The sequence below is a fragment of the Perkinsus marinus genome (genome assembly GCF_000006405.1).
Source record: "Perkinsus marinus ATCC 50983 genomic scaffold scf_1104296941818, whole genome shotgun sequence".
In the NCBI taxonomy this organism is placed as follows: domain Eukaryota; phylum Perkinsozoa; order Perkinsida; family Perkinsidae; genus Perkinsus; species Perkinsus marinus.
This window is the reverse complement of record NW_003212352.1, coordinates 7,063-33,820: the sequence shown is the minus strand read 5'-3', so window position 1 is coordinate 33,820 and position 26,758 is coordinate 7,063. Positions and strand designations below refer to the sequence as shown.

Sequence of the window (26,758 nt, the reverse complement as noted above, 5' to 3'; positions counted from 1 at the left end):
CGGCGACTCTATAAGGTACCTGGTAGATGCCTCGGACTTCTACCAGCTGAGCAACTCCCGATTGCGATATTTCTGTGAAATAGCTTTGAGGCAGTCATTCAATGAGAGGGACGTACTGGGTGAGGCGGGTCCTTTCCACGGAACGCCTCATTCGAGCAACAGATGTATTCGAGGCCTCGGCAGCCCTGAATGTCGGACCTGTACGTCGAATGGCACTGGACTTTATCGCTGAGCATTTCACCGCAGTTGGTGAGCAGTTTGGTGAGTCTCTTATTCCTGCTCATCAGGCCTTGAGATTAGGTCGACAGGAGAAGCTCGCCTCTTTGGACAAGTCATTATTGGTGGAGATCTTGCGCTACTTAGCCGACCATCACACAATCAACAACGCTGGTCGTAAAGTTTGAGCGTCTCGCGCGGAGTGCGGTATTGTAGGTATGTCTGGAAGAAGGACCCCCGTTGCATCGCAAGATGTGGAGCCCGTGATGCAAAGTCTCGGCTGACAACATTATCTCGCTTTTCACAGTGTTCACTTCAATGGACTACTTGCCTTAGTGTTGTGTTGGCACAGCAAATCCTCAATCGGAGAGCGACACATGAGTGGACTTTTCAAGAGTCACTCTTATAGTCGACCGCAACAAACATATCATATGAGCATCGCCGTAAGCGTATATCACCTATGAATATACATGAAGGCTTCTATAGCCATTGAGCACATCGTCTACTGCTCACATCATGTGACATGGTTTGCACTTCTATAGTTAACGTTGACTTCGTCTTACCCTATCATCTACATCATCATCACCATATAAGCTTGTCTTTTCAATTCTCATGGTTTGTTGTGCATTTGAGTGTAGTTGTGGTGGGTGGCTCGTCGCGAGTTATATTGATGCATTACGGATGCAGAATTTCAACACTTGAACGTTTAACGTGTTCAAAAATCATCAACTTCGCGTTACATCATGCGCCATGAGTTGTACATTTTCGCAAAGCGCGTAAAACTCCACTGTAGAGGTTTGGCCCGTATGATCAGATGTAGCTCACTACTCAGGAACTCAATAACACTCATACTGGTGTGGCATCTATCTCTTCGTAAAAGTGTATTGTTACAGCAAAAATTGCCGGTTTTATCCCACTAGGATATCGGCTCGTACGAAATGAAGAGATGAGCACTCAGATCGAGCAGCACGCAGGAAGCTGGAGGTTCATATGAGCCTCTATACACAAAATCATTAAATCATATAGCAAGGCCATCGTGGGTGTAGTTGCACAGGCGTATGACCGTTACTATCTCGCATCATATTAACATTACATAGGTCTGAAAGTAACTATCTTATAAGGAAAACTAATCATCACTAGAGCTCACTTGTTCTATAAGAGAACTGCCAATCACTGTTATCGGAACTTCCAGCATACGAAGCAATCTGTTACGAACAAACGTTGGTTGTACCGAAGAATCAGTTCGCTACCTACCAGCCTGATGAGATTCTCAGCGCCAAGCTGATGAGCATAGTGCAGAGGCGTGCTCCCAGCTCTGAGAGACTATGATATTCGTCAGCCACAGCAGGCACATGAAAACTCACGCAAAATTGTTATCGCCAACAGTGATCGAGTAATGAGTCCTGATGGTTGGATCAGCACCATTCTCCAACAACACTTGTGCAACGTCGTATTCAAGGAAGCTCACGGCAAAATGAAGGGGAGTCTCGCCATCCTGAATAACCAATCAGTCTAGCACACGAACAACTGTCGTATTCAGACGGGGAGAACTGTGCTTCGAGAGATCAACAGATCGTTATGGCCACTCACCCCGTCCTGTCCGTTCGGTTGCGCTCCATGTTCCAGTAGTGCACGGATAATTTCAAGTCGAGCAGTAGAATCACAGTCCTGCCGAGCGACCGCACATATTAGAGGACTGGCGCCCTCCTAAAAACGACTTTATAATATCAACTTCCCTTAGAAAGGAAATCCCACCCTCGTTGTGAGCTTAGTTGTGTTAGCTCCATGTTCCAGCAGCAAATCCACGATGTTACTGTGGCCCTTGTACGCGGCCCAGTGTAGAGCTGACCAGCCCAACTACACAGACAATCGTGATGAACAACTAGTGCAGTTGCTTACTTCATCTGTCGAGTCTACTTTCAAAGTTGAGGTCCGCACACTGTCATGGATAATATCTTCCATCCTGTCCAGCTGCCCAAAAATTGACGACTCGATCAAGGTTTCGATGTCGTGCATTCTCCTCCCGACCGCTGTAAGGGAATTCTGAAGGCCCGCCTTTTCAGCTGAACTCAGATCTTGGCCACTGTTTAACGTAGAGAATAAACCTACAAATGTCGAGTCCGGTTGGTCCGAATACGTGTGAGAGCTTCACCTCGTCTTTCCTCCTCAAGTGAGGCAATATCAAAATTATCAGATTTCGGAGTAGCTCCATAAAGCGCTTCCTAAATGCTCACCCTTTACGAACCACACACCATCATGCACATACCTGGCCAGCCCCATTCTGCTGTAGGGTAAAATTTCCCCGGTCCCCTGAAGATACCGTCGATTCATCAGATGCTGATTCAATTGGTGCATGAGCGTCTGCTTGTTCCCAAGGCGCCCGAGTGTTGCCTCTGAAAAGCACACCCTGTTTCCGATTACTAGCGTCTTATTCTCACTCTATGTGAACCCCCATACAGTGGTACTCTTGATCATCGGGATCTGCATTGACATGCACATCGGGCGAGCGAAGAATAGATAAAATTTCCTCGTCGCCGTTGTTGTGCGCCAACTGCACAGCTTTTAAGAGCTGAAATCAGATGATGTTGAATATCACGACGGGTGAGTGAATACTCACTTGCTCAGTGCTGATTGACGGCTTATACCGTATAAGGGCCTCCACAGCGTCCTTCTGCTTTTGTTGTACAGCCAGAACCAAGGGTATACGGCCACACTAAAATCAATGAGGAATACGATGGAGATCGGAAACGTCTGCACTTCATCAATGACTCGACGTTGTATATAGATTCTCACTACTATAAAATAAGGGCCCAGACTTACGGTGTCCTCGGCGTTAAGATTAACGCCCTCTTCTACCAGAAGCTCTACTGCACCCGGATGCCCGTTCACCGCGGCAAAATGGAGGGCGGTTTGACCATTCTAACAAGGGGCGCCTTGACTCACCATTTAATCAGCACTGTGTTCACCTCGTTCGCTGCTCGAGGATCAGCTCCACGAGCTATCAACGTCTTAATCTCAGAGAGGTTGCCGGCCGATGCGGCCAGCTCGAGATCAGTCCAGCCTATCAAACCACGTCTTATACCACACTCAGAGTGTGCGGCCGAACTGACGAACCTGACATCGCCATCACCGCAGCAGGGATATATTTCCAAAAGGCTACCTCATAGGCTGATAATGAACAGCAGGGCGCTCAGAGCCAATAAGACTACTGACACCAGGGGTCATAGAAATGAGCGGACGAGGGGTGAGGGACACGACACCGCGCATCCGTGAACAGAGTTTGGGCATTGACAATGTCATCCATATACTTACAACGACAAGCGTGAATGTGCATCAAATATAATGTATGAAATTCGCCGACATAAGCGCAGGTGTCGAAGACAAAATCCCCCGGAGAGCCAGAAAAAGGTGTGTATGCGTGCAGAGGAACACTGGCACAACTTTGTCCTCCTAATATATTAACAATTGAAATAAGGGTTCTCTCACCGCTATTGTCTATCCGATTCGAGATGGGCCAAAGTCTCACATATCAGCACGCACGCCCATGCGTGAGTATATCATTGGTAAGCTATTGATAAGAATGGACATCAACATTGAACAGCTCAACATGTAGTAGTTATATTATAGGAAACATCCACACTGTTATCAAACGGTGATTCGAATGACCCGATACCCTCCACAGTGGAGCTCTTCCCGGGGGCTCCCTGCTGTTCACCATACATCGCGATGCACCCTACGCTGTAGATGCGGCCAGAAGCCCAGCATCATTACGTATGTGCATAAGATGCTCACAACCTGAGGACAGCTAGTGGTGGCTGACCCCATCATGATGATGGCATCATCACTTACGTCTCGATTTCTCATCCCGAATAGCGGCGTCTACGTCGGAAGGGAGGGGTCCGATGGAGTCCAGTATCTGTTCAACAGTCGTCGATGTAAATGCCGTCAACTAACCTGAGCTGCGATATCCCGACGCTTCAGTTGCATGGCGAAGTGCATTGCCGTCGAGCCAGACCTGAACACCCTAGATGTACGACTATGACGGGTTGCAAGCCTTACGATATTTCACAGCCTTTACCGTGGCATGATAAGCGACAGATACTCAATGACTTGATCGCAGGATCAGCACCGTTGTCGAGGAGTGAGCGAATGACCTCCAAATCTCCACCGCAAACTATAGCCGTATGAAGACAAGATAAGCCACTATCCTGTTTGCAGGGATATTGCCATAGCACTCAAGTACTGCTTACTTTCGCTATCAAATTGGGATTGGCGCCATGCTTCAGCAATAGTCTCATGAGGTCTACTGCGCCCACTCGAACTGCTTCGTGGAGTGCCGTCCTCCCCTGCAACACGACGAGATCGGTCATACACCCCGACTGATCCCGAACCTACCCAAACTTCCTTGTCGACTGCAGCTCCGTTATCAAGGAGGAATTCAGCCTTGTACAAATGGCCTCCTCTAACAGCAGAGAACAGTGCTGTTTCCCCACTCTGAAGGGACAGATTAGATAACCCCCCGCCCTGGACGCTCCTACCCAATCGACAGAGTCCACATGTACAGGTATAGCACGATTATCCTCAGGCCTCATAAGATCGGGTCGAGGGGCATCGTCAACCACAAACTTGCATATATTGAGCAAGTACTCGTAAGCTCGACTGATGGCTATTTGGATGGCCAGCGCTCCTGGATACTCGGAAACCTTCCGACCTGTCTTATCCCTAACAGATAGTAGATTCTTGAGAGCTGATCAAAAACAAGCATTAGAATTCTTAGGCTGCAAAGGCGCTACCACTACCCTCACGCTTTCGATCGATCGTGTTATACGCGATGTCTTTCCCAGAAGGACCGACGTGTTGAACTATCTGACGTACATACAAAAACCTTCAAAACCCGAGTCGCGCTCAACAACCGACCTCGTTAAGGACTTCTTCGTTGTTACCCTCCACCGCGATTCTTATCGCCGTATCGCCAACTCTGCAAAATAAACGAAATAACAGAAATCACGATTCGTCATGACAACACGTTATTACCCGCTGGTGGACTCTGTAGGATCAGCTCCCTCGTGGAGTAGCTCGCGAACGAGATCGGGCCGACGCCATAGAGCTGCTCGAACCAATGCTGGTCGGCCGTACTGAAGCGACACCATAAGAAGACTAGACGAAGATTGCGGAAGGTGTGGTATGTCGATCACAGCTTATTATCAGTAGTACAGAATCAACGCCGATGCTCAGGTTTTCTCTCAGGCTTCGTGTCATATCCCCTGCCTCCCCGGTGACCTTCTTCTCTGCTCTGCTGTATCGATCAATAGAGCCACCATCCTGAATGCGACATCAAGTACTGGTAGTAGTAGTAGTAGAGTCAATTGTGTTATTACATGTCTTTCAAAGGCGTGCGCCAGTCTATGTGTGTCTGTGGCTTGATGGCTGCATCCACCAGGATGGCATTCGCCACTGTGATGGTGGCAGAGGTTGCCGTGTTCCTTCCGACAGCACTGATGGTACTGGAAAAATGTCTATTTCCATTTTCTATCAGCAATTCCTACTACCTTCTTTACGGCACATCGCTTCGAAGTACCACGCGGTCGTCGTCGTTGGAGGCCACACGCATCCAGATCGATCCATCCCTCAATATCTGACACCGTGCTCACATGCACCTATCAATGACGTCATGTATACAGGACATAGGAGAGCCTTCGAGAAATGCGGAAAGATGGAGAACACATACGCAAGCAAAGGTCGGTTACTTTGATATCTTGCGTGGTGAGATCATCGCTGAGGGGGGAAGGATACCAGAATTCGAACGACGAGGAGGAGGGTTCTCGACTGGACTCATGTGAACGCCTCTGATGCTGACCACAGCCTTTTCGGCAGCTACCGAACCCACGTGACTGCAACGGAGCCAACAGGAGGTGCTGAATCCTAAGAAGATTTACGACGTAAGATACCAGTCTCAGTGGACGAATCTTGCGCTGTAGTTACCGTCCTACCCAGTGTGGAAAAATAGGCACATGGTCAACTACATACGTAGCTGGCAATATAAAATTTTCGGTAAATTCTCCCTGGTTTTCGTACTGTACATTTTTTAACTCTTAAGCGTGTGTAAACTTCTACAATCAGTGACGAGAAACTGCTGAGCTCAGCTGATAAAAGCGAACATAGATTCTAACCCTAATTCTACCTGCACGATGGCTGTAGGAGGTGCATGATGGTTGGATTAGGGCGCAGTGCATTTGACAACATAATGAGCAATCAAACTTAGATAAGAAGTCAACACTCTCTCAGCGCCTAGACTCCGATTGAGCCTAAATATCGAATTGAAGAGTGCTTCCAACATCCGGAGTTCCTCCGCTCCATGAGCTTTCGAGTCACGATCAACCATAAAAAGTTAGATTACTCAGTGGTGCCATCAGTCACATATAAGCGATGGGAATGTACTATCGCATCCATGTGGATACCACCATGCCTATCACTATTATATCTAATAAAGAATAAATATCACAAATCGTGAGTCACAAGATCCATCGGACCAGCGTGAGTGACAAAAGAAGCTGTAGCAACGATAGAGGTACCGCGAGGTATTCCTCTCTGCTAGAAACTCCATGGGCAAACGGGGACTAGCTTGCGTTATTATGCAATTACGAGTGGTTCTCGATGTTAGACTCTGTGAGAGAGTAACCACACAACTTAACTCGATACCTTAATAGTAGAGGGTAGAGTATAATAGGAGTGACAGAGAGCGGTCCAATGCGTGGAACGTAGACCAACTCTAGCAGAGATATTAAAGACTTCTTGTGAAGGCATCCTAAGCTTTACGAAAGCTGGAGTTTCAGTTATGAGAAAACGGCTGACCTGAAATGGTTAGAGGCTATCTTGTGCTCTTGAGTTTCCTCAATAGTACTGACGACACAGGACATTATCATAAAGGAAGCTCAACTGGTTGAGCTAGTTCAAACCGAACGGAGATGTTGTGCAAAGTGCAGGAAGGGGGGGGGGGAGGTTAGCTATAGGAGGGAAGAGGGAGCCGGGCAGCAAGTCGAAACAAATCGACGTCCGCTGCCTCGGCTTCGACCAAACGTCGAACCCACTGTTCGTTGGATTGTAGGAATTGGAGTTGTCACGTGGTTCCCTTGGGGGGACTACCGGGTGACAGGCTTCTACGGGATCTCCCTTCGGGGTGGATACTGGGAATTTGGGCTTCTCTAATGGGGGGGAGCGTACACCCCTCATCCTTAGGGTGCCCTCGGGGTTAGGACTTTCTCGGGCACGACCCGATTGGAGTGTCGGTTGACACAATCGAGGTGGGTTTAGGAAGGCCCCTTCGCGGAGAAACGGGCATCTTCCATCGGGGAATTTGGGGTTGGAGATCCCGCAGAACTGACAGGGTCGGGTTCCCCTGGAAGGAGGGATCCTCACTTTGCATATTCTATTTTCCTTCTTACCGGCTTAGTACACCTCTCTATCACGATTTTCAGAGTACTCTTCCAATTCCTTGTACTACAAAGGACCGCCTTTGAGTGGTCCTGAGTCGAAGAAGTTACACATTTGCGTTGTGCAGATTTATTAATTTTGTGCCATCGTGTCGTCACTTCTGGCTTTCTTTACTCCGTCTGCCATCGAGGATGGATATGCGACAGCAGTGGTGGACGCTGCCGCGGCCTTGAGGATTGAGGAGGTCCCGGTATTTGGTATCCTCAAAGAGGGGCAATCCACTTACAACACCCTCATCACACGGGCTACTAAGACTATCTTTGACAACCAACCAGAGGACTCGGGGGATTCACTGGAAGTTATCCAGTTACGAGTGGAGGCATATACTCGGTTGGCCATCCATCTGGCTGGAAAAGCGGTCGAGGATACAACTAAGACGGTGAATACAGCGGCTTTCATCTCTCAGTTTACTACCTTATACGGCGTCTCACCATCAGACCTCCTTCATCCAGCCCATTCGCTGATACGCTCGATGACAGATGACCCATTGTCATATAAGGAGCTACTGGTAGATGTGCGGCCTCCAGAGTCGGCTCCCGGAGACTACCCTCGTGCACAATCGTCAAGCACTCCATACGGGTCCTCTCGACAAGCAGCTCGACGACGCAAACCCACTACCATAACACAGCTCTTCTCCGCACTTATACCCTAGTTACTGACAGCTTTTGTCCTCCTCCAGAAGAGCAACATCATCCCTATCTTGGAGTATCTTGCCCGTCTCTGTGAATTACGCCAAGATACGAGGTCGGATCATGAGGTCCTAGTATTCGACGAAAACTATCGTCGTGCCCTACCAGGTTTAACTCGACAAATGGCACGTGAACAAGGAATATCAACCAGTCAAGCCCTCGATAGAGTGCTCACAAACCCTGCGGATGCTCGAGCCTTAGCTCTTGCGTTCCGTGATCGCCCACGTGTCACCCCAAGGAGCAGCACTTCGATCATACGTCAACTCCCTTCGACACTGCATTCTCAGTCAAGCTCATCGGTCACAACGGGACCAGACATCCCGTCGGATACGTGCCGCTTTACAGTAGCCACTTGTCCCTTCTTAGCTCTGGGGAAGTGTAAGTTCCCCAAACATTCAACAGAAGTTCAAGGTCCTCAAGGGACGGTTAGCGCCCGTAGCACGGGCAGTAAAAAAGAGGTGGTCAAGCCCAAGTAATGAGACGGTTCCGATCCCACCATCTTGCCTACAGTAATGGTGGGGGCATTCTAAGCGAATTTGAGGAGCTATCAGACCAATGTTCTCTTTGCTACCTCATAGGGGGTCCGGCTATAAGTCACGAAACTGGTTCGGATTGACTGGCTATTATCATCTCGGTTATACTTTCAGTCTCTAGTTTTGACATTTCTGACCATTGTTACACATCTACCTCACTACCCAACTCAAGAGAGTGACATCTTCTCCTCCTCTTTATGCGCTATCCTTCTTTAATATAAGTATTCATCTCAGTCAATCCGATTGGTCTAACATACGGACAGTTTCAGGCGGTGGATTGCTAAGTTGTTCACTGCTCACTCGGGGCCTCGGCGGCTCTGGTGACAACTCTCGGTGAGAGAGGTAGGGAGGTAGAACACCTAAGACAAGACTGCCTTTTCCCAAGTCCTCATTTATTTCAATATGACTCCTCACAAACGGTCGGACGGCGCAAGACGGTCTCGCCATATCCAGAACGATCACCGGCGGGCCTCTACTCCCCATGGACGAGCGCCACTAGGTCATCTGTGGAACACATGGTTGCTATCCGCCTTACCAGCTTTACAAGGCGCGATACCTATTATGGATGGTACTGGCGATGTTGCATCCTCACAGTGGGATAAAGTGACCCCCAACTCGGAAGGGATCTCCACCCACTGTTGGTTAGCAACCTCTTTGAACTTAGCAGTGGACACTTGGTTGCAACGCTCAGATGTTACCAACTTCTTCGGCAACTTCCTTCAAGCCTCACCAGAGGAACAGGGATCTCTATCGGCACAATGGGAAGGGTTAGGTTTACCCGAGGTGGCGTCTACCTTACGCACATCCTGGGCTCACCATCTGGCATCGGAGCGTGGCTACTCCGCATCGACCTTACTCCAACCGGCGTCTTCGGTGTCACCCTTATATCCCTCTCTCATCGAAGCTCTGCTGACGGTGACGTCACCAGGTCCTAATGAGATTACTGGCGAGCGGCCAGAGGATGACGTTATGATATGCCAACAACTTCGAGATGGGGCCCCGCTGGGAATAACAACAACCATCCACGAGTCAACATCATGGCCGGTGGCAAAACCCCGCAAGCGGAAACGAGGGGAGAGCCACGAGATCCGATGGAGATCGTCCAACTTCGAAGAGGAGTCCTTGTAATAAGGGTTTCGTCTATGTCGACGACTCCTGCTGGCGCAGTTCCAACCCGGCCCAATGCATCACGGCTCTCCTACTAATAGCGTTAGTATGTGGCATACGTATCGAATACTCCTCGATACGTATTTCGGCAGCAACAGCGCGTATCCTTGGTATCCAGGTTGATCTTCAACACCGGTCCATTGGTATCCCGGCGGACAAGCGCTCCACAATGCTACACGCAATCTCCCAACTTCTATATTCGCCGTGCTCGATCAAGATTGCGGATCTTGAAACCCTGCTAGGAAGATTATCGTGGGTCGCACAACTGGCTCGGTCATGGAGAGAACATCTATGTCCATTATTCGCCACCGTCACAATCGCCAACAAGCACAATCTACGTCACATACAACGAGGTCATGCGTTGACGGACAGCCTTGCCTTTTTCGAGCGTCAGCTTCAGACGTTTACGGGTATAACCCTACCCTCCCCGTCAAGCAAGCAATTCGTTTTGGTCACTGATGCATCGCTGCAGGGATTGGGAGGTGTCTTCTGCGAGGTTCGCCAACACGCCTCACCGACGCCCATCTCCATTGTCTGGGAGACCGTGAGTTGGTTCCACGCCCACCAGGTTGGCGACGTGTTGACGTGGTCACGCATATCACGGTTTTGTACTGGAGACGAAAACCGCCCATTACAGTCACGTGACATCAATACCCTGGAAATGATGGCGGTGACCAAGGGTGTGCATAGCATACAATCTACACTGGCCTCATCACCAACGAGTCAAGCAGGCCACAACATTCGCATTTGGGTACTGATGGACAATCTTCCTATGGTACATGCTATCAACGGATGGAAGTCGAAAAATCCACTTCTTCGACGACTCCTATTAACAATTGCGGGTTGGGATCACGCAATAAAAGCAATCCACATACCAACGACGGCTAATCAAGTTGCGGATTTCATAAGCCGCGCAACTCCACAGATGGTGCATTCGACCGCTCCACCCACGTGGAAGCACATCCAGTGGTAATGGTGGTCATCCTTCCAGGTTGTACACAGTGTCTGAGGAAGATCGGGTCTTCACGGTCTACTCCCACATCATAGCTCCATTACCAGCGGATCACATTTCACCTTCGGGAACAACTTCTCTCATCAACACGATGTGTTGTGTGCAAGCGACTTCCTATTATCTTCTTAGGTCAGATCACATTTTCAAAGATGGCTTCCGGTTCTCAGAGAAATACACATGTGGTTTTGGAATGGCTGGCCAATAGGGAACCACCGGAAGATTCATTGGCGGCGTTGGAGTTGAATCGTCAGTTCCGACGGTCGATTAAAACGTCAACGGCAAGTTCGTATGCCACGCCTATTAAATGGTACTTAACTGTCACCTCCTTCCCCGTCACCGGAGTTAAGCTCGAGAAATTCGTTCGGCTCTTAACTACCACTGGATCTCTAAAAGCTTCGACTATTCGGTCGTACACATCAGCGGTGCGGACGTTTGCCATCAACGACGGCCAACCACCACTGACGTCTTTGGAAGAAGCTCGCCTCACCCGAGCCCTACTTGCTGCGGATCGAGTGACCCCACAACATGACCCCGTCAAACGAGCACCTCTAATACCCCTTTCTCTACTCCGAAATCTACGACGGCTACCTACGTCGCCTGGCACAAGCAGAGATCTGCTTAAAGCAATCTGTTTGTTAGCCTTCTCACTAACTCTACGACTAGGGGAAGTTCTCAACCTCCAAGCCAAAGACATAGTGGTGGTGTCATCTTGTCATGCTGTTCTCCACATCCGGTTGACTTTACGAGAGTCCAAGACTCAACGACTCTCTTTTAGAGAGATCTCATGTGACACTTGTCCCTGTCGGGAATGGTGTCCAGCGCATTGGTTGTATCGTATGCAGAATACAGCTCTTCCAACGCAGCACTTGTTCCCAAAATGGACTTCGAGTGCGGTTAAACAGCAGCTTGTGAAGCTCATTGAGCAAGAGTTCCCTGGTACGGTACAACCCGCTATCCTCCGATCTCTAACAGGACATTCTTTTCGACGTACCGCTTCTAACGTCGCCCATATGATAGGTTTACCCCATGAGGCGGTCAGGCTAGCCGGTGGTTGGGCCCACAACAGCAACACGTGGCAGATTTATACTGAGGAGGAACTGGTTAAGCAGTCTCGGTCGTTCGCTAACCGTTTATTGCATCATCTTGATTCCGGATCATCTTAAACTTTTCAAAATAGTCGAGCGCGCTTAGTGTTATGGACGGAACATTAATCCACGGTTTCTCATCGCTGGTCAAGGACATCGAAACCCTGGGCCTGTCGGGAGAACGCCCTATTGATGTGTCCTCATCAATCAGGCCCAGGGATGGGAGAGGGACGGTTGGGAGGTGCCAGTACGGGAGACCTTTGACACAGGACGCCAGAGGTCTCCCCGTCCCTCTCTCCTAGGAAAATAGCAACACGAGTGTAGGGTTGAAGGAAGCTCAACTGGTTGAGCTAGTTCAAACCGAACGGAGATGTTGTGCAAAGTGCAGGAAGGGGGGGGAGGTTAGCTATAGGAGGGAAGAGGGAGCCGGGCAGCAAGTCGAAACAAATCGACACCCACCCACCCTCCCTCCCTCACCACGTACGCAACTACCTTCCTAGGGGGTACTGGAGGTGCCAGTACGGGAGACCTTTGACACAGGACGCCAGAGGTCTCCCCGTCCCTCTCTCCTAGGAAGATAGCAACACGAGTGTAGGGTTGAACAACCACCAGCGCGCAAATCTTGCAATCTTGCGCATCTCGACTCGAAATTCTCGAGCGCTCCGGTATTCCACTATCATGGATGATCGTAAAAGATGAAATAAGTTGTAATTATCTCTGCTTCGGTCTATTCGGGGAGTGAGTGATCAGCTGCGCACGCATGTACACCCGTGCACAATGGATAGAAGTAATACCGGTAAGTATTGGCAGTACTTCTATCGGATAAAGTCCTAGTAGGACTTTCCGCTCCGGACGGAGTCCATTTGCATCGCTTGAATTGATGCCTTCTGTCGACAGGTTGATACTTTATCCCAGTACAATATGCGCATCAGTACTACCGCTTATGTAGCTGGTAACATTTTTGGATTGCTCACAGCCTCCTTGGTTGAAGCAATCTACCTTCAATTTGAAGAAGATAGCACAGGGGATATCGTTCCTCTGACTCCAGACTTCTTTGCTGGTGTAGAGCTCGAGGAACCTGAGCAGGAAACGACTACTGCTAGGCCTACCATGGACTTCTCCTCCATTGACCTCGAGGACCCACTTTCTGAAAAGTGGAATACCGAAAAGTGAGCGTGACTAAATGGGTGGTGATCACTCCAGACATTCGTTATTCGTCGATTAGGCCTACGGAAAGCCCACCCGATGTGACTACGTCAACGGAAAGTCCACCCGATGTGATCAGGCCAACGGAAAGCTCACCCCATATCTCGGGGTCTGGCAGAGTAGAGAACAGTCGCACGGAAACATCTTCGTGGCTCCCAGCCATATTCGGTGTGATGATGCTGAATCTTCTGCTCACCACTGCTGGGCTGTTCATGATGGTGGGATGCTGCAACAAGTTCACGCGTGAAAAAGCTGAGTAAGTCAGACTGTAACCTTGGGGGGTACAATTTAGGTGGAGGGCAAATAAACGTCGTTATGTCAGATCAAGTTCCGAGGATGCTACAATCGTATGATCTCGACATCTTTGGAGAGCTTAAGCGGGCCTCGAGTCAGCTCCAGTTGATTCCACTGAGTGGAACATGCGAATAACCGAATGCTGTATATGGACTCCAATATGCGTTGAGTATAGGCATTCAGAACTCCAGAACAAGAGAAACGTAATCTCCTTTAGAAAGCAGTACTGGTCCAACACCTTCAGAGTTTGGACGAAGTGAAGTTTAGGATCCTGCGGGAGAAAACCCGATTAACGGTGCTCAGTCAGTACTCTCAAGGGGACTCCGTACTCCCGCAGCAAATTGATGCTAGCAATTGCGGGGGGTGGCATGCCATGATTCGGGTCGCCGAACCGACTCATGATGAGTCACTCATCCTGATGGTCTGGCCCACCCCCTGGCGCACTGGACCGAGTGATTGCTTTGGTTGGCAACTGGTAGCATAGACAGCCTTTGTGTGGACGGAAATAGCACTATGAAAAGGACGATCGCTGTACCATCTCGCAATTCTTTTTACCGTTTTATTTATATAAAAACGGCAAGATACTGTTTGAAAATTTCCGGGAAATTTTATTTTCCCGGAAATACTCGGAGTTTTTCTCTGATTGGGAGACCCCCGAGGAGATTTAACCTCCTCAATGCTGGACAAGAGCGACAACTAAGCTTAGTGTTTCACCTGATAACATTCACCTGGCATTGTTATGATCGGTATGACAGAGAACGTCCAGTAAACGCGTATTGCTCGGGGTATCCGTAACAGAAGCGGATGTGCTTCCAAATGGAAGATATGAGAGGAACATACATCTCTGACAAAGAAAAAGGATGATAAGAACAAAGTGAATACTCATGCTATGAGTATTATAGGCGGTAGTTTCCTTAACCCAAACTGCCCTGAGGACGATGCCCTCAAATGGGTAATGAACATTATGAAGTGTGCTGCTGAGTGTAATCTGCTCATGACCTTAGAGGCTCGATCAGTGCACAGGCATGTGCAGATTACTCTGTGGTGACCAGAACAACTCCACACTATCATTTCGGATCATAGGAGGATCGAGTTATGCCGCGGAATTGCGGGCGGCATCATGAGAAATCATAACAATCCAGAGAAATGGTCACACGATTTATACATGATAATGACAGAAATTGGAGAGAATGAGAACCTCTCCATTACAGAGCTGGGAGCTCTATTCACTATAGCTAGAGCCTAACTCCAGCGAGGTGTGAATAGGGCACTATGATTCGTAGTGTTGATTCTCCTCAAGGCGAAATCGTTACCGTAATGGGAATTACTTTCATCGTAGGAGATCGTTAACAGAGCGGCCTTCGCAGTCTTTAATGGCAACCAACTCCTCGAACGCTGAAAACAAGACTGTACGTGCAAACTGATGACCAAAGGGCTCACCTTGAGACTTCGCGTCTCGCACTGCAGGGTCGCAGTCGGCTTCGCTGGGCCTAACATGATCAACGATCTGAAGAGAAATATTCGCTACAACAGCCGGACGCAACCGTGTCATACCAGAGCGAATACATTATATTTCCGTAGTCTAACCGCATAATGAATTGGAGTACTGCCAGCACTGACAATCACCCAGGTACTCCTTTTCGGTTGTGATGCTATGCAGTACCTTAGCTGTATATCGGGTAGAATCATTCGTCTCTGACCCGTTGGTCTGAACGTCTGCATGGTCGCGTCCGCCCCCGCGGCCAAAAGTGCCTTAACCATCGCAAAGTGTGCATCCGAAGAGCTCTTCACCGCCCAGTGCAGCGGCGTCTCCCCACATGCCTACGCGCAGACTTCAATAACAATGTATACGCCAGGTAGAAGACTATGGTCCTTACATCAGACTGGGCATTGACATTAGCACCGTGAGCAATGAGCATATCCATCAACGGTAAGGCATCGCAAGAGGTTGCCACATAATGCAAAGGAGTTGCACCATGAATCTGTTATATCATTGAAGCAGTTGAGGTACCCCCATTAATATCACCCGACAACGCGCATCAACATCTGCACCACACTGGAGTAGCTTGTCCATTTTGAGCCGGCTACGTCTATTGGAGCAGCACGAGGACCGACCGTGAATTGCAGCGTGATGGAGAGCAGTATAACCATACTGAGGAATAGAGAGAATTTAGAGCCACTGGATCTCACTGCAATAGATGTGACCCACAATGCGCCATTGTCGGCTTGCACAACCTTAACGAGGTCGTGTAAGCGACAAGGTCACCACCTATTCCGTACAAAGTTCTGTTATGCCGCTTACATCTTGCGGAGTTACGACACAGACAAAGGCTCTCGAATAAAATGAGACAGCAACAGAGAGCAGCTTTCAATGAAGCTAGTTTCCGTCACTTGTGTCACACGATCAGAGAGAGGTACTATGAGTCAAAGCAAGAAGCGAGTTACGCCAGTGTCACCCCTCTCACCACCTCATCACGGCAATTTATGTTAACTGGAATGCGTTCTTTGTTAGGATTCATAAGGGACAGCTGTGGATACTTAGCTCGGACAAAGCGCTTAACGTCGAGAGCGTATGCTCTCCCTCGAAGAATGGCCGCTAGGATATCAGCAGCGCCGGGCATGTCCTTCACACTACGGCCCGCTTTGTCTCGTAGGATGAGTAGGTCTTCCAAGGCTGAAGATCAAATCTCAGAGTCGAGCCACTGATTCACCAATTAGGGACTTATAAGCGAAAGGAATAGCGGCACAAAAATGCAGATGCTATGACGACACGATTTATCAAGCGCGTGCGTGCATTTTATTGCCAGTCATAACGAGTACGTAAACCTCTCACGAGAATATGTCATGACGACATGGACTACCGAAGCCAATCTAAACAATTACCACCGCATTTCTCGATAATCACGGAGTATTCTATATCGGCAGCCGAAGGGCCAACGAAATTGATAATCTGATACGGGATATCAGAGTGAGTGATCTCGGTCGAGACATGTACCTCTCGGAGGACATCCTCGTTCTTGGATTCAGCCGCTACATGAACAGCGGTCTCGCCGGACCTAGAGCATGGCTCAAACCACCCGAAGAGTATTGCTAACCAAACGATACAGTGTAAAAGATCGTACGTGCTAAAACGGCATGGGTCACATCCAACGGTATTCAGCAAGTCGCGGACAAGGTCCGGACGACGCCATAAGGCGGCCCGATGAACAGGTGATCGGCCAAACTGTTAAAAATTATTCTTAGATTATTGATGTGGAGGTATCACTGTACCGAGTCGTCATGAGGACTCATATCTCTGAAGGTGGCCGGTGGCGTTATCTTATCAGCCTGCAGAGGAATATTAAGGACTGGTGAGCCGTCAACAAAGTAATAATGAAGTGAGACCCTACATTGGCACATCTAGCTTTCCATCCACTCAGCGACTGCACGCACTTCTGCTGACGATTCCTCAATGCCGTTTGCAGCGGGGTCAGACCGCTCTGTGAAGAAATGTCGGAGATACGGATTAGAGGAGTACTACCGCATCAACAGCGTTCAGGGAGGCACCATTCTCTACGAGATGCTCTATGACAAGTACCCAGCCATTGGCGGCGGCCAGATGGAGTGGCGTACTTCGGTCCTGCAGGGACACCCCAAGATACGGCTCAATCCGGGAACAACGAGCAGCACATCGGAACGGCTATACTGAGTATGAAGCCATACCACACCATTTGCACCACAGAGAATACTGAAGAGTTCGCCAAGAGGATGATACTCCGATCACGTTGAAGGGACTATCCCCATGGCCTCCTCACCATAATGCGTTCATTAACGTCGTACCCTTGCTCCAGTAGGGATTTTACTAAGTCCAGGTTCCCGGTGGCAGCCGCCAAGTGTAAATCTCCCCAACCTCCACCAGCCGTGGAGAGATACCTGAATCTTAGTATAAGGCGACTTTCCCGACCAACCAACTCTCCATTGCCTTGTATGGGCAACCCTGTCGAAAGACGGCTTCACTTGGGACCTGGGAGCAATTCATACTAGGAGTGATAACGTAATTCTGCTTACCTAGCGAGTCCACCTAGAGAGAAGACATATCTCCTATTACTCAATAGCAACCGCGGTAAGAAATGCATTAGAAAAGACTGGCAGTCTATCCCCCGGCAGCAATCGGAGTATGCACGAAAAGTGCAAGAAAGTCATGTGTGGGTTCCGAATAGGACATTGAAGGAAGTCGGAAGGGCCGCATCGCAATGACGCTCGGGAATGACGATTATGGGCAGGAACATCGATCTTCGGAGGATATTATTGACGAGCGTAGCTCATTGCTATAGGTTAACTGTTATCGCAACATGACGGACATGAGTTCATCTGCAGTGGAGGCAATGCGAGATAGATACCCTACATGGAGGAGCCTTCTACACAGCCGCTTCAATTTGCTCTTCTATGGGTCTGTGATCGACGTGCGATACACGTGGGACTCGGTTCGGCGTAGATACGGTAGTAAGACACCCCTCTTGTCTGACTTCGCGGATGAAGGGTTGGATGATGGGTATGTTGTTCGAATTGAAGGCTACATGGCATCACCTCGAGGCATGAGTAGTACCCCTGTAGCAACGTCATCCACGGCCCTCTACCTTCATCCTAGATGGAGCTTCAATACTACACCGGTGTCTGCTCGGCATCTTCGATTTCGTTTTTCGGCATGCTCTCGTTGCCAACGATGCGACCTTGCTGGAGATTGCACGAAAATTGGTACTATGCATCATAGTGGATATCCTCACTCCTCCTTCCGTTGTTTCCCCCCTCAGGCACAACTCTCTCAGTACCATGCAAGGACCTCATCCACTCCTACTCGGATCTACTTGGTGATAAAACCTTCTATTTCCTATCATATTTTTACATGCATTCACACCTTTCGGAGGCCTAAAACGATTCTGATAAAATCAAATCCGCTTGAGGGACGTTCACGGTGTTCCTGGTCAGTATGGATGGCTAAGATTGAATGGACTTGGCATTTCTAGGTCAGATTTAACTATACTCCTAAACTTTCAAATAAACCGGGTATGATACTAATTCTCTTGATACTTTATTAAAGCTGTGGGTAAAATATTACCTAAAAAGGTAAAACATTAACCAAATGGGTAAAAAGCTAGATTTGTCGGGAAAAATTTATCTTACCTGGAAATGCTGTAGACTTGTAGGAATGGCATATCGGCCCCGAATGGAGTTACTCGGAAAAAGGGAAAATGACTCTTTTATTCTGTCGAAACTGATGTTCCTACGTCGTGTACGTGTGAAATAGATTGTATTGAGACGTACCTTGGCGTGGCATAGTTGCCCCGGTCGGAATGATTGGCCGTACTTGAGCATATCTTGGAGTGGCATAGTTGCCCCGGTCGGAATGATTGGCCGTACTCGAGCATATCTTGGAGTGGCATAGTTGCCCCGGAGTAATTATTCATTTTTGAGTATATTTGGGTCTGGCATAGGTGCCCCAGTCGGAGTGATCGTTTTCATCAATATGCCATATATTCATACCGTGTTTCCTCCTCATCCCCTCCCCCCTTACGTGGTCCCCTTACTCGTATGGATTTTGTTACTACTACTACTACCCTGTATAGGTTATAGATAATATGGAACGGCTTGTAGAGTATGGAGGAGATGAAGTCCTACAGTGCTTAGGGACGATAGTGGCAGGCTCGCCCACGGTACCTACTTACAAGTGCTGCTATCTCATAGGGAGCTCTATTAGATTCACTTGATAGCCTCAGTAGACCATCATCGATCGGCTCTGATGGGTAACATATTGGAGACTTTCGCTTTCGTCAACATACCTGTGCATACGAGGCTAGACTACAATCGCGAAGTAGGACCATAACAACGTTTGGAAGGGCAGCTCTTCTCTTAAGGTCATGGCTTTCAATGACAGAGTATTACCGACTTGGACAGGGCTCGGTGGTGGTCTTGGAGAGGGTTCTACAGTGTATGGAGGATCAGGCTTGGCTGTGGTGGGAATATACGCTCATATGGAGTCCAATCTCGTTGTAGCAGTGCTATAGGTACTCAAATCTCTCACACCGAATCATCTTAATTTACTCAAACATCTGGCTCTTCTTCTGATGGAATCATCGGAGCCCGATGGTAATAGCCATTGCTTGTTGGTACCAGTTCGATCGAAACACAGGGACCGTCCACTTCGACACGCTACTGAAGGTGACAAAGAGGAAGGCTATCGCCTCTAATCATGTCAAATTAAAGTCCTTGCTCACCGAACTGGTAGTGAAGCCAAACGCCTTTTCCACCTACTGTCATCATCAGATCGATCATCGCGTGGTCATACAGCGCCGGTCGCCTACAACGGGAGCTCAGATGTATCATATGCCGTAGTACAGGGGGGTCTGATTCATGCGCATAGGGTCGTCACGATCATGCACTTCTCGGTGCACTTCTGCACATGACTCGAGGGTTTTCGTCGGTGTGGTGGTGTAGGTATGGTAAGAAGCAGATCGAGGTGATAGGCCAAGGGGACTTCGATGCGGTGGATAAGGTGTGATCGACATCACGATCATGAGAGGTTTCATAATTCGTCATAAACTTTAACTGTGGTGTTCATACGGCCTAAGCCAGTTCGGACATACTGTTCGTAGCCATATTATCTTAGCTACTCTCATGCCATCGAGAATTCTCCATGGCTTCTCTACACTACTTCGAGTAACTCCTCAAATGTTCCTATGCTCAGCTAGTGTGGTACTGCTGGTATTTGCAGCCTCATCTCTGGCCTCACCCTTCTATGACCTCCTCAACCCCAGGATCAACTGGATTGGTCTACTAATAGCTGTCATAGCCCTTTCGGCTTCGTTCGCAGGGGCTATACAGTTGGTTCTAGAAAAGGATGATGATGATGTAGCATGCACGGCTAGAATCCACTACCTTGTTCTTATTGTTATTGTATCTTGGCAATTGATAATAGCAACTCTGGCACAGGATTACGTATGGACGGTAGAATCGGTGTTGGATTCTGGAGGTATTGCGAATACTGTGGGAGAACAGAACATTCTTGACGAGGTTAGGAGAGGTTTCTATAGTACATGGGACCGGTTCTCCTGTGGAGGAGGGGAATGCCTAGACACGTCCTGTCAGAGCATAGGGGCTATCACTTGTGATAACGCCAGAGTTACCTCGGAGTTGAATCGTTGGATCAGCTCTGGGGTAGCATGGACTCCCTCGTGTCTATCCGGAAATAATATAGGTGTTGAGAATGCGTGGTGCTTTGGGAAAATGAGGTGCCTTGAGTGGTGTGTATATAAGTGGCAAACGAACTCGACAGCTCTATGGGTTGCCTTTGGAGTTTTTGTAGTATCAACTGCATCGATTTTCTGGACCATTCATCCGAGGAAGTGGCACAGACTTACCAATGGCGTCTTCAACAGAAAGGACTCCTCTTATTATTACTATACAAGGGAAGCTTCGAACGGCTGCTGGGAGCAGTAGGATCCCCTGTTGAGATTATAGTTTTTAACTCGCTACTTGTACTATACTTTTGACACTATTAATCGTATTATAATAACCATTCTCTAGAGTTGCGTATTACAATCAAGTCTATATCATTTACCCTCACAGTTGGACTGCGTATGACTACCGCTCATCGTCCTACTTTTCACAATGCTCTCGGAGCTAACAACTCGAGCAATCAGCCCATCCCTACTATCTTCAGAAGGGCCCGAGATGAGCCTGGTACTATCGCCTTGTTCCTATCTGTATAACAAGTGTTTGCACAGGTCACCTCACGTTGAAGTTTCGCGAGTCAAAAGATACTGGTGGGTCCAACAAAGAAGCGTTACGGAGAGAGCTAGAGAAGAAGGAGAAAGGGGTCAAGCGCGCATTAGGTCATACCCTATACTTCACAATATCTATATCTCGGTATTAGAGCCCCCGCCGGACTCGGCGTTTCCTGAGGACTGTGATGAGGACCCCGATGCGGGTGGAGGGGATTCGGGGACAGAGTCGGAGGCCGATCGAGGTAGTGGTCCTACTCCTTTGATATAAGTGGGTCTTTGCTTGTATAGATATGGTAGGACTGCTATTAGGTGGCCAAATGGTTGTGTTCAGACTCGAGTGGTAGTGATGATGAGGAAGACGAGGAGGAGGCTGAGTTGATGCGAGAGCTCGCCAAGATCCGCGCGGAGAGGTTGCATGTTTGGCGTGATCGATTTGTGGTTATTTGTTGGTGCTGTTTGTAGGGCGGCCGAGGAGGCTAAGGCGGCGGCGGTTGAACAGGCTAAGGAGGAGGAAGAGGAGAGGCAACAGATTGCTGTTGGGAACCCTCTCTTACAAGGTGGAATCTGGGGAAGGTGAAGTCTCTTTCTTCATTTAGTACGTGTAGTTACACATGATGAAAAAGTGTATATTCATGACCTCCTTGATTCATATATGAATATACCCGTTATCCTTAGAATTCTATTATATTGAATACTCACTATTGATGTGATCTCGTATAATGGAGTTTGAGCAGTGATATAAAAACACTAGTGGAAAAAAATATATTTTACAATCACTGCATACTACCGCGAATATTGGGTTTTTTCACTGAGTATCACGCTACTTCACGTAAAATGGGTGAAACTCCATTTATATTCTACGACGGAAAAAACCTTTTCACACACTTCCCGACTTCCCATAGTGTAGTGGGTGGAATGGAATGTACATGAAATTTAGACACTTTATATCCTCCAGATGCTTTCCGTACTCTAGATGGTAGTCTTACTGGAGGGTAAATGTTTAGTGTTAGGTGGCGGCAATATGCAATTGAAGCGGAGATGGGATGATGACACTGTGTTCAAGAATCAATCTAGGAACCAGCCTAAGGGCAAGAAAAGGTAGTGGGAAGTGTCGGGGAGGGGTACACTAGTCTCTTGTTAGGTTCATCAACGATGCGGTCAGAAGTGACTTCCATAGGAAATTCCTGGATAGGTATATACTGTAGCCAACCTGTTATATTACAACAACGTTTGATATGCAACAGTGTCGAGTTAATAACGGGAATCCCTATTTGTATGTTTTTATAAAGGACTACGCGGCAGGCTTAGTTGATAACACTCTCGACATTCATACAGAGTGCGGCGGTGATGGCCAGCAGCAGCAGTTACAGTTGTGGTGTTCGACGCGGGTTGCAGTATTAAATCTGCTGGGGTTGCGAAGTATATGAGTATATGCGTCAATGAGGGTGTTGGTAGTCTTAAAGTATTGTAGCAATGAAGAGGTCCTTAGAGTGAAGTATTGTAGCAATGGAGAGGTCCTTAGAATAAAGTATTGTAGCAATGGAGATGTGTAGTTCCTAAAATAAAGTATTGTCATTTGCCACCGATCATATTATTATGGTTGATCGCTGAGACTAGGTGTGGCGATAGGTTTTATGGCGAGGAGTATGGGAGGGAGTAGCTTTCTACTAGCAACACTGATCGGTGATAAATGCTGACGGTGTGCAGCGATGAAATAGACTAGGTAATCGAGGCGGGACTCGGTGGTTATATGAGGATCGCCTTCATCGTGCTGTCCCCGATGAGACCAGACGGATTTCGTTTCAGTATTTATAGCCTCATATACTCTACAGTGCCTTACACATGCCCTCTCGGGGCGAATTGCATGCCATTACCGTTGTGGCGTAATGTTTCTAGTGACAGCTGATTGTGTTATAGTCTCCGTGTCACCACAGTAGCAGGCCCCTTGTGTGCTAGCGTTATAAACCACGTTGAAGTGCGTATTGAACAGTACGGTTTTGGGGGGTTTCTGTTGATGGTCGGTAACACTCCGACAGAGTTGTTGGTTTTTTTATAATTTCTCGTCACCATCATGCCAAGCTCACGTCAGCCCGGCATGATGCTCCCATCGGTGATCAGTAGGAGCAGGGAGCAGTCTCCTACTTTGGGGGACTCGTCGGCCTCTGAGGACACGCAGCAGCATCGTCGAGAGAGTGTTCATGGTAAAAATTAATGTCTGAAAAATAACAGATAAAATTTGTGGTATTTTCTTCAGAGTATTCGCCGTATCATCATTTCACCATCAGAGGCTCTAAAGGGTTGACGCGGAAGCTCACTCTAGGGGTGTGCTGCATGCAGAATAAGGCTACTAGTAACCCCATGCAGTCGTTGTTGAGGAGACTAGATGCTAGTGGTAGTATCTAGGGGGAGGGGGGTAGTTGAAATAGCGGAGTTCAGGGTTGGAATATGTGTTTGGTTTATGCAGCTGAGCTCAGAGGAGTTCACTCACTTGTATACGAACTCGAGTAGAAGTGTAGAGAAATCAACGGGAAATCTTATGAATTTGATGTTGTCACCAACACATGCAGTTGACCATGTGCGTATGTCTAGTTCTCTGTGGTGATCTCATCGTGGTCGTTAGGTAGTCTAGTTTTGCAACTAGGGAGCGACTATGATAATCTAAATATGTATAATATCACTGTTGATGAACTCAGAAGCCTGTCTGTTTGCATACAATAATATTTAATACAGTGGAGTTTCACCCTAGTGATATGAAAAACAAACTTTATACGACTACTGCATATCACCGCGAATATCGCGTTTTCACCGAGTTTTACGCCACTTCACGTGAAACGGGTGAAACTCCAGTAATATGATAATAACCATATAGATATACACCAGATATATTACTTCTAACATATATGAACACTGTAGGTGCCTTCAACATCATCATTTTCGATGAGAAAATGATCCTGGAACAGGACGTATCCGAATGGCCGATAGTCCAGTGTTACGTGTCTTTCCATTCGAAAGGCTTTCCACTTTACAAGAGCTTGGAATACGTCAAGATGCGCCATCCAGTGGAGATTAATAAGGTAGGACATGTGAATGGGAATATATGTGTGCTTTCCTAATCTACAGTGTGAGAATTTGTACACTCCTCGAGGTTGATCTAGTCTTCAAATCTGCATAGGAATTTATTGAAATTTTCTTAGTGTATAACACTAGGCGTGAAATCTCTCACTGACTTTCTGGGAGGGGGGTAGCTATGGGCAGTAGTTCATCGAGTTTGCCAACAATACTACTGTTGCGTTTCATTGACTATGTGTAGGTAGAAGACCAGCTGAAACTACGGAATAGGCTTACCGTCTACGAGACGTTGAAGTCCCACGATATACCCTGCCCGGACTATATGGCGATCGATCATCTGGAGTATGGGGACCATCAGGTGGTATAGGGCGGGGGCTCTCATTTACTAGCGTGAACGGGCGTAATGAGGAGCTCCAATGGATTTTCTCTAGTTATTTAGTTTGTAGAAGCGGGGCCTAAGGGGCCTCTTGTTCACTAGTGTGAGAAGGCGTGTGATGAGCGGCAGTTGAAATGGTCGGATGGGTTTGCTCTGATTTTTCAGTTCGTGGAAGCAGATGATTATATTATTTACGACGGGCGTAAGTTGAAAAAGCCCTTTGTTGAGAAGCCTCTAGATGGGGATGATCATAACATATGGATCTACTATCCAACTAACGTCGGAGGTGGATGCAAAAAGCTCTTCCGGAAGGTGATACTACATTTCGGAAGTTGTGGGAATTTGGTTTCAGATCGGTGACAAGTCGTCTGAATTTGATGCGAAGCAGTCCCGCATAAGGAAGGATAAGAAGTATATATATGAGCCGTTCCTCCCAACAGGAGGAATGGATGTTAAGGTTTATATGGTGGGAGAAATGTATAGCCACGCTGAAGCCAGAAAGTAATAGTAAAGTTTCGCGAGAGTATTCGAGAATACGGTCATTTTCAGAGCCCCTACTGTAGATGGCAAAGTTATGAGAAATAATAACGGCAAGGAAATACGATACCCTATTACGTTGAGTGAAGTAGAGAAGGCTTGTGGAGCCTTGATAGTGCAGGCCTTTGGGCAGTTCGTGACTGGATTCGACGTTCTACGTGAGTTGGGGGTGTTGTCTTGCCTCTAGTTGTGGGGATGGGTTGCTGTATATAGGTACAACGGGACGGTCTATAGTGTGCGATGTTAACGGTTGGTCATTTGTGAAGGGGAATCAGAGATACTATGACGACTGTGCTATACTCGTCCAGAAGTTCTTCCTGGATCGGTTTCATATTACATTCACGATGCCTATACCAGCTCTCAAAAATGTAGGTCTGGGGGGCTCGCTGGGCTCTCGAACGCTGTAGGAATGTATGTACCCGTATGACGATATATGCGGTCTATGGTGGAGAAAGTAAGGAGTTGTTAAGCAATCACAACAGGAGTATCACTGGCGCCACATCTACGTAGTTCGACATGTTGTGGTAACATCTTCTAGGTGGTTTGAAGCAATCGAACCTTCCTAGAGCGATTCGAGAATTCGCAATATACAATACTCGTTCGGTTGTATAAAATGGTGATTGTAGGGCTTTTTGATATGGTAGTAAAATTACTCTTCTTATGGATACTAGTTATATAGGATTATGAATACTCATGAATTCAGTGGGAGAAATAATTTCACTGGGGCGGAGCTGAGTTTGTAGAAGAGCAGTGGTTGGCCAGTGCGTGTAGCTACTGTAGGGGTTTAGGGCATCGCAGCATAGGATTTGTCGTCGGCGTGGTATTACTCGAGGTTCTTGGTATTTTCTTAGGAGGACCGCATGAGCGAGCCGATTAATAGGACAACTCCCGAGGTTGATGAAGCTGATGAAGAGAACTTCCAACATGACAAGTTGAGAGCGGTAAGACTCGTATCGTGGGATTTGAAAATGGTGTGGTATGATACAGAGAATCATCCGGGAGCTTATAATGTTCCTGGGGGGAGGGGAATTGATTTTGAATTTTCCACGTATGGCTATGAATACATTGTTCAATCAGTTTCCCGTGTGAATGTCATTATCACATTAGGAACATTCTTCTCAGCGTTATCAGGCATTTGAATGTATGGTGTGGTATGGTAGGTGATGATAATAATGCGGCATGGCGATCGGAAGCCGAAAGAGAAGCACAAGTTCAAATCCTCCCACAAGTATTTTTTGGACTACGTTAATGGGTAGTAGACTAACGCTGTGGCCTAGGGGGAATCTTGGGGGCTTTCAGGCGTGGTAGAGTTGATGATGATGA

At 47.9% G+C, this 26,758-nt stretch overlaps 7 protein-coding genes across 7 annotated transcripts in view; 4 read left to right on the top strand and 3 right to left on the bottom strand.

The window, feature by feature from the left end:
- Positions 1–209: 209 nt before the first annotated feature.
- Positions 210–404, top strand: Pmar_PMAR010498 (hypothetical protein; the record flags this gene model as incomplete). Its single annotated transcript, XM_002781560.1, has 1 exon — positions 210–404. One exon carries the CDS (start codon positions 210–212, stop codon positions 402–404), a length of 195 nt encoding a protein of 64 aa, XP_002781606.1.
- An 825-nt stretch (positions 405–1,229) lies between these two features.
- Positions 1,230–5,366, bottom strand: Pmar_PMAR010497 (ankyrin repeat domain containing protein; the record flags this gene model as incomplete). Its single annotated transcript, XM_002781559.1, has 10 exons — positions 1,230–1,315; positions 1,364–1,421; positions 1,471–1,531; positions 1,581–1,711; positions 1,807–1,923; positions 1,972–2,073; positions 3,037–3,135; positions 4,467–4,562; positions 4,612–4,708; positions 5,251–5,366. 10 exons carry the CDS (start codon positions 5,364–5,366, stop codon positions 1,230–1,232), a joined length of 963 nt encoding a protein of 320 aa, XP_002781605.1.
- Positions 5,367–11,245: 5,879 nt separating this feature from the next.
- Pmar_PMAR010496 (hypothetical protein) lies at positions 11,246–12,035 on the bottom strand. Its single transcript, XM_002781558.1, has one exon. It carries the CDS (start codon positions 11,800–11,802, stop codon positions 11,356–11,358), a length of 447 nt encoding a protein of 148 aa, XP_002781604.1. The 5' UTR covers positions 11,803–12,035; the 3' UTR covers positions 11,246–11,355.
- Positions 12,036–15,023: 2,988 nt separating this feature from the next.
- Positions 15,024–17,808, bottom strand: Pmar_PMAR010495 (ankyrin repeat domain containing protein; the record flags this gene model as incomplete). Its single annotated transcript, XM_002781557.1, has 13 exons — positions 15,024–15,088; positions 15,134–15,200; positions 15,248–15,308; positions 15,357–15,514; positions 15,571–15,675; positions 16,159–16,367; positions 16,577–16,643; positions 16,689–16,749; positions 16,959–17,020; positions 17,083–17,172; positions 17,214–17,312; positions 17,488–17,605; positions 17,741–17,808. The coding sequence occupies 13 exons, from the start codon at positions 17,806–17,808 to the stop codon at positions 15,024–15,026; spliced, it is 1,230 nt and encodes a 409-aa protein (XP_002781603.1).
- A 211-nt stretch (positions 17,809–18,019) lies between these two features.
- On the top strand, positions 18,020–20,228 carry Pmar_PMAR010494 (origin recognition complex protein subunit 2, putative; the record flags this gene model as incomplete). Its single annotated transcript, XM_002781556.1, has 11 exons — positions 18,020–18,122; positions 18,168–18,271; positions 18,321–18,427; positions 18,484–18,540; positions 19,297–19,383; positions 19,428–19,541; positions 19,585–19,683; positions 19,735–19,816; positions 19,860–19,951; positions 19,994–20,058; positions 20,165–20,228. Exons 1-11 carry the CDS (start codon positions 18,025–18,027, stop codon positions 20,226–20,228), a joined length of 969 nt encoding a protein of 322 aa, XP_002781602.1. The 5' UTR covers positions 18,020–18,024.
- A 1,078-nt stretch (positions 20,229–21,306) lies between these two features.
- On the top strand, positions 21,307–22,658 carry Pmar_PMAR010493 (Pre-mRNA-splicing factor CWC15, putative; the record flags this gene model as incomplete). The annotated part of the gene is made up of 7 exons (XM_002781555.1): positions 21,307–21,409; positions 21,454–21,561; positions 21,603–21,695; positions 21,785–21,863; positions 21,916–22,010; positions 22,464–22,551; positions 22,595–22,658. The coding sequence occupies 7 exons, from the start codon at positions 21,307–21,309 to the stop codon at positions 22,656–22,658; spliced, it is 630 nt and encodes a 209-aa protein (XP_002781601.1).
- Positions 22,659–23,524: 866 nt separating this feature from the next.
- Positions 23,525–26,758, top strand: part of Pmar_PMAR010492 (conserved hypothetical protein) — a gene marked incomplete at both ends in the record, with an annotated part of 3,610 nt that continues 376 nt past the window's right edge. Inside the window, 11 exons of the mRNA XM_002781554.1 lie at positions 23,525–23,654; positions 23,708–23,845; positions 24,367–24,527; positions 24,764–24,880; positions 25,064–25,210; positions 25,251–25,399; positions 25,448–25,593; positions 25,649–25,803; positions 26,287–26,376; positions 26,596–26,687; positions 26,735–26,758. Coding sequence (XP_002781600.1) covers positions 23,525–23,654; positions 23,708–23,845; positions 24,367–24,527; positions 24,764–24,880; positions 25,064–25,210; positions 25,251–25,399; positions 25,448–25,593; positions 25,649–25,803; positions 26,287–26,376; positions 26,596–26,687; positions 26,735–26,758 — 1,349 coding nt within the window. The remainder of the gene's footprint in view (positions 23,655–23,707; positions 23,846–24,366; positions 24,528–24,763; positions 24,881–25,063; positions 25,211–25,250; positions 25,400–25,447; positions 25,594–25,648; positions 25,804–26,286; positions 26,377–26,595; positions 26,688–26,734) is intronic.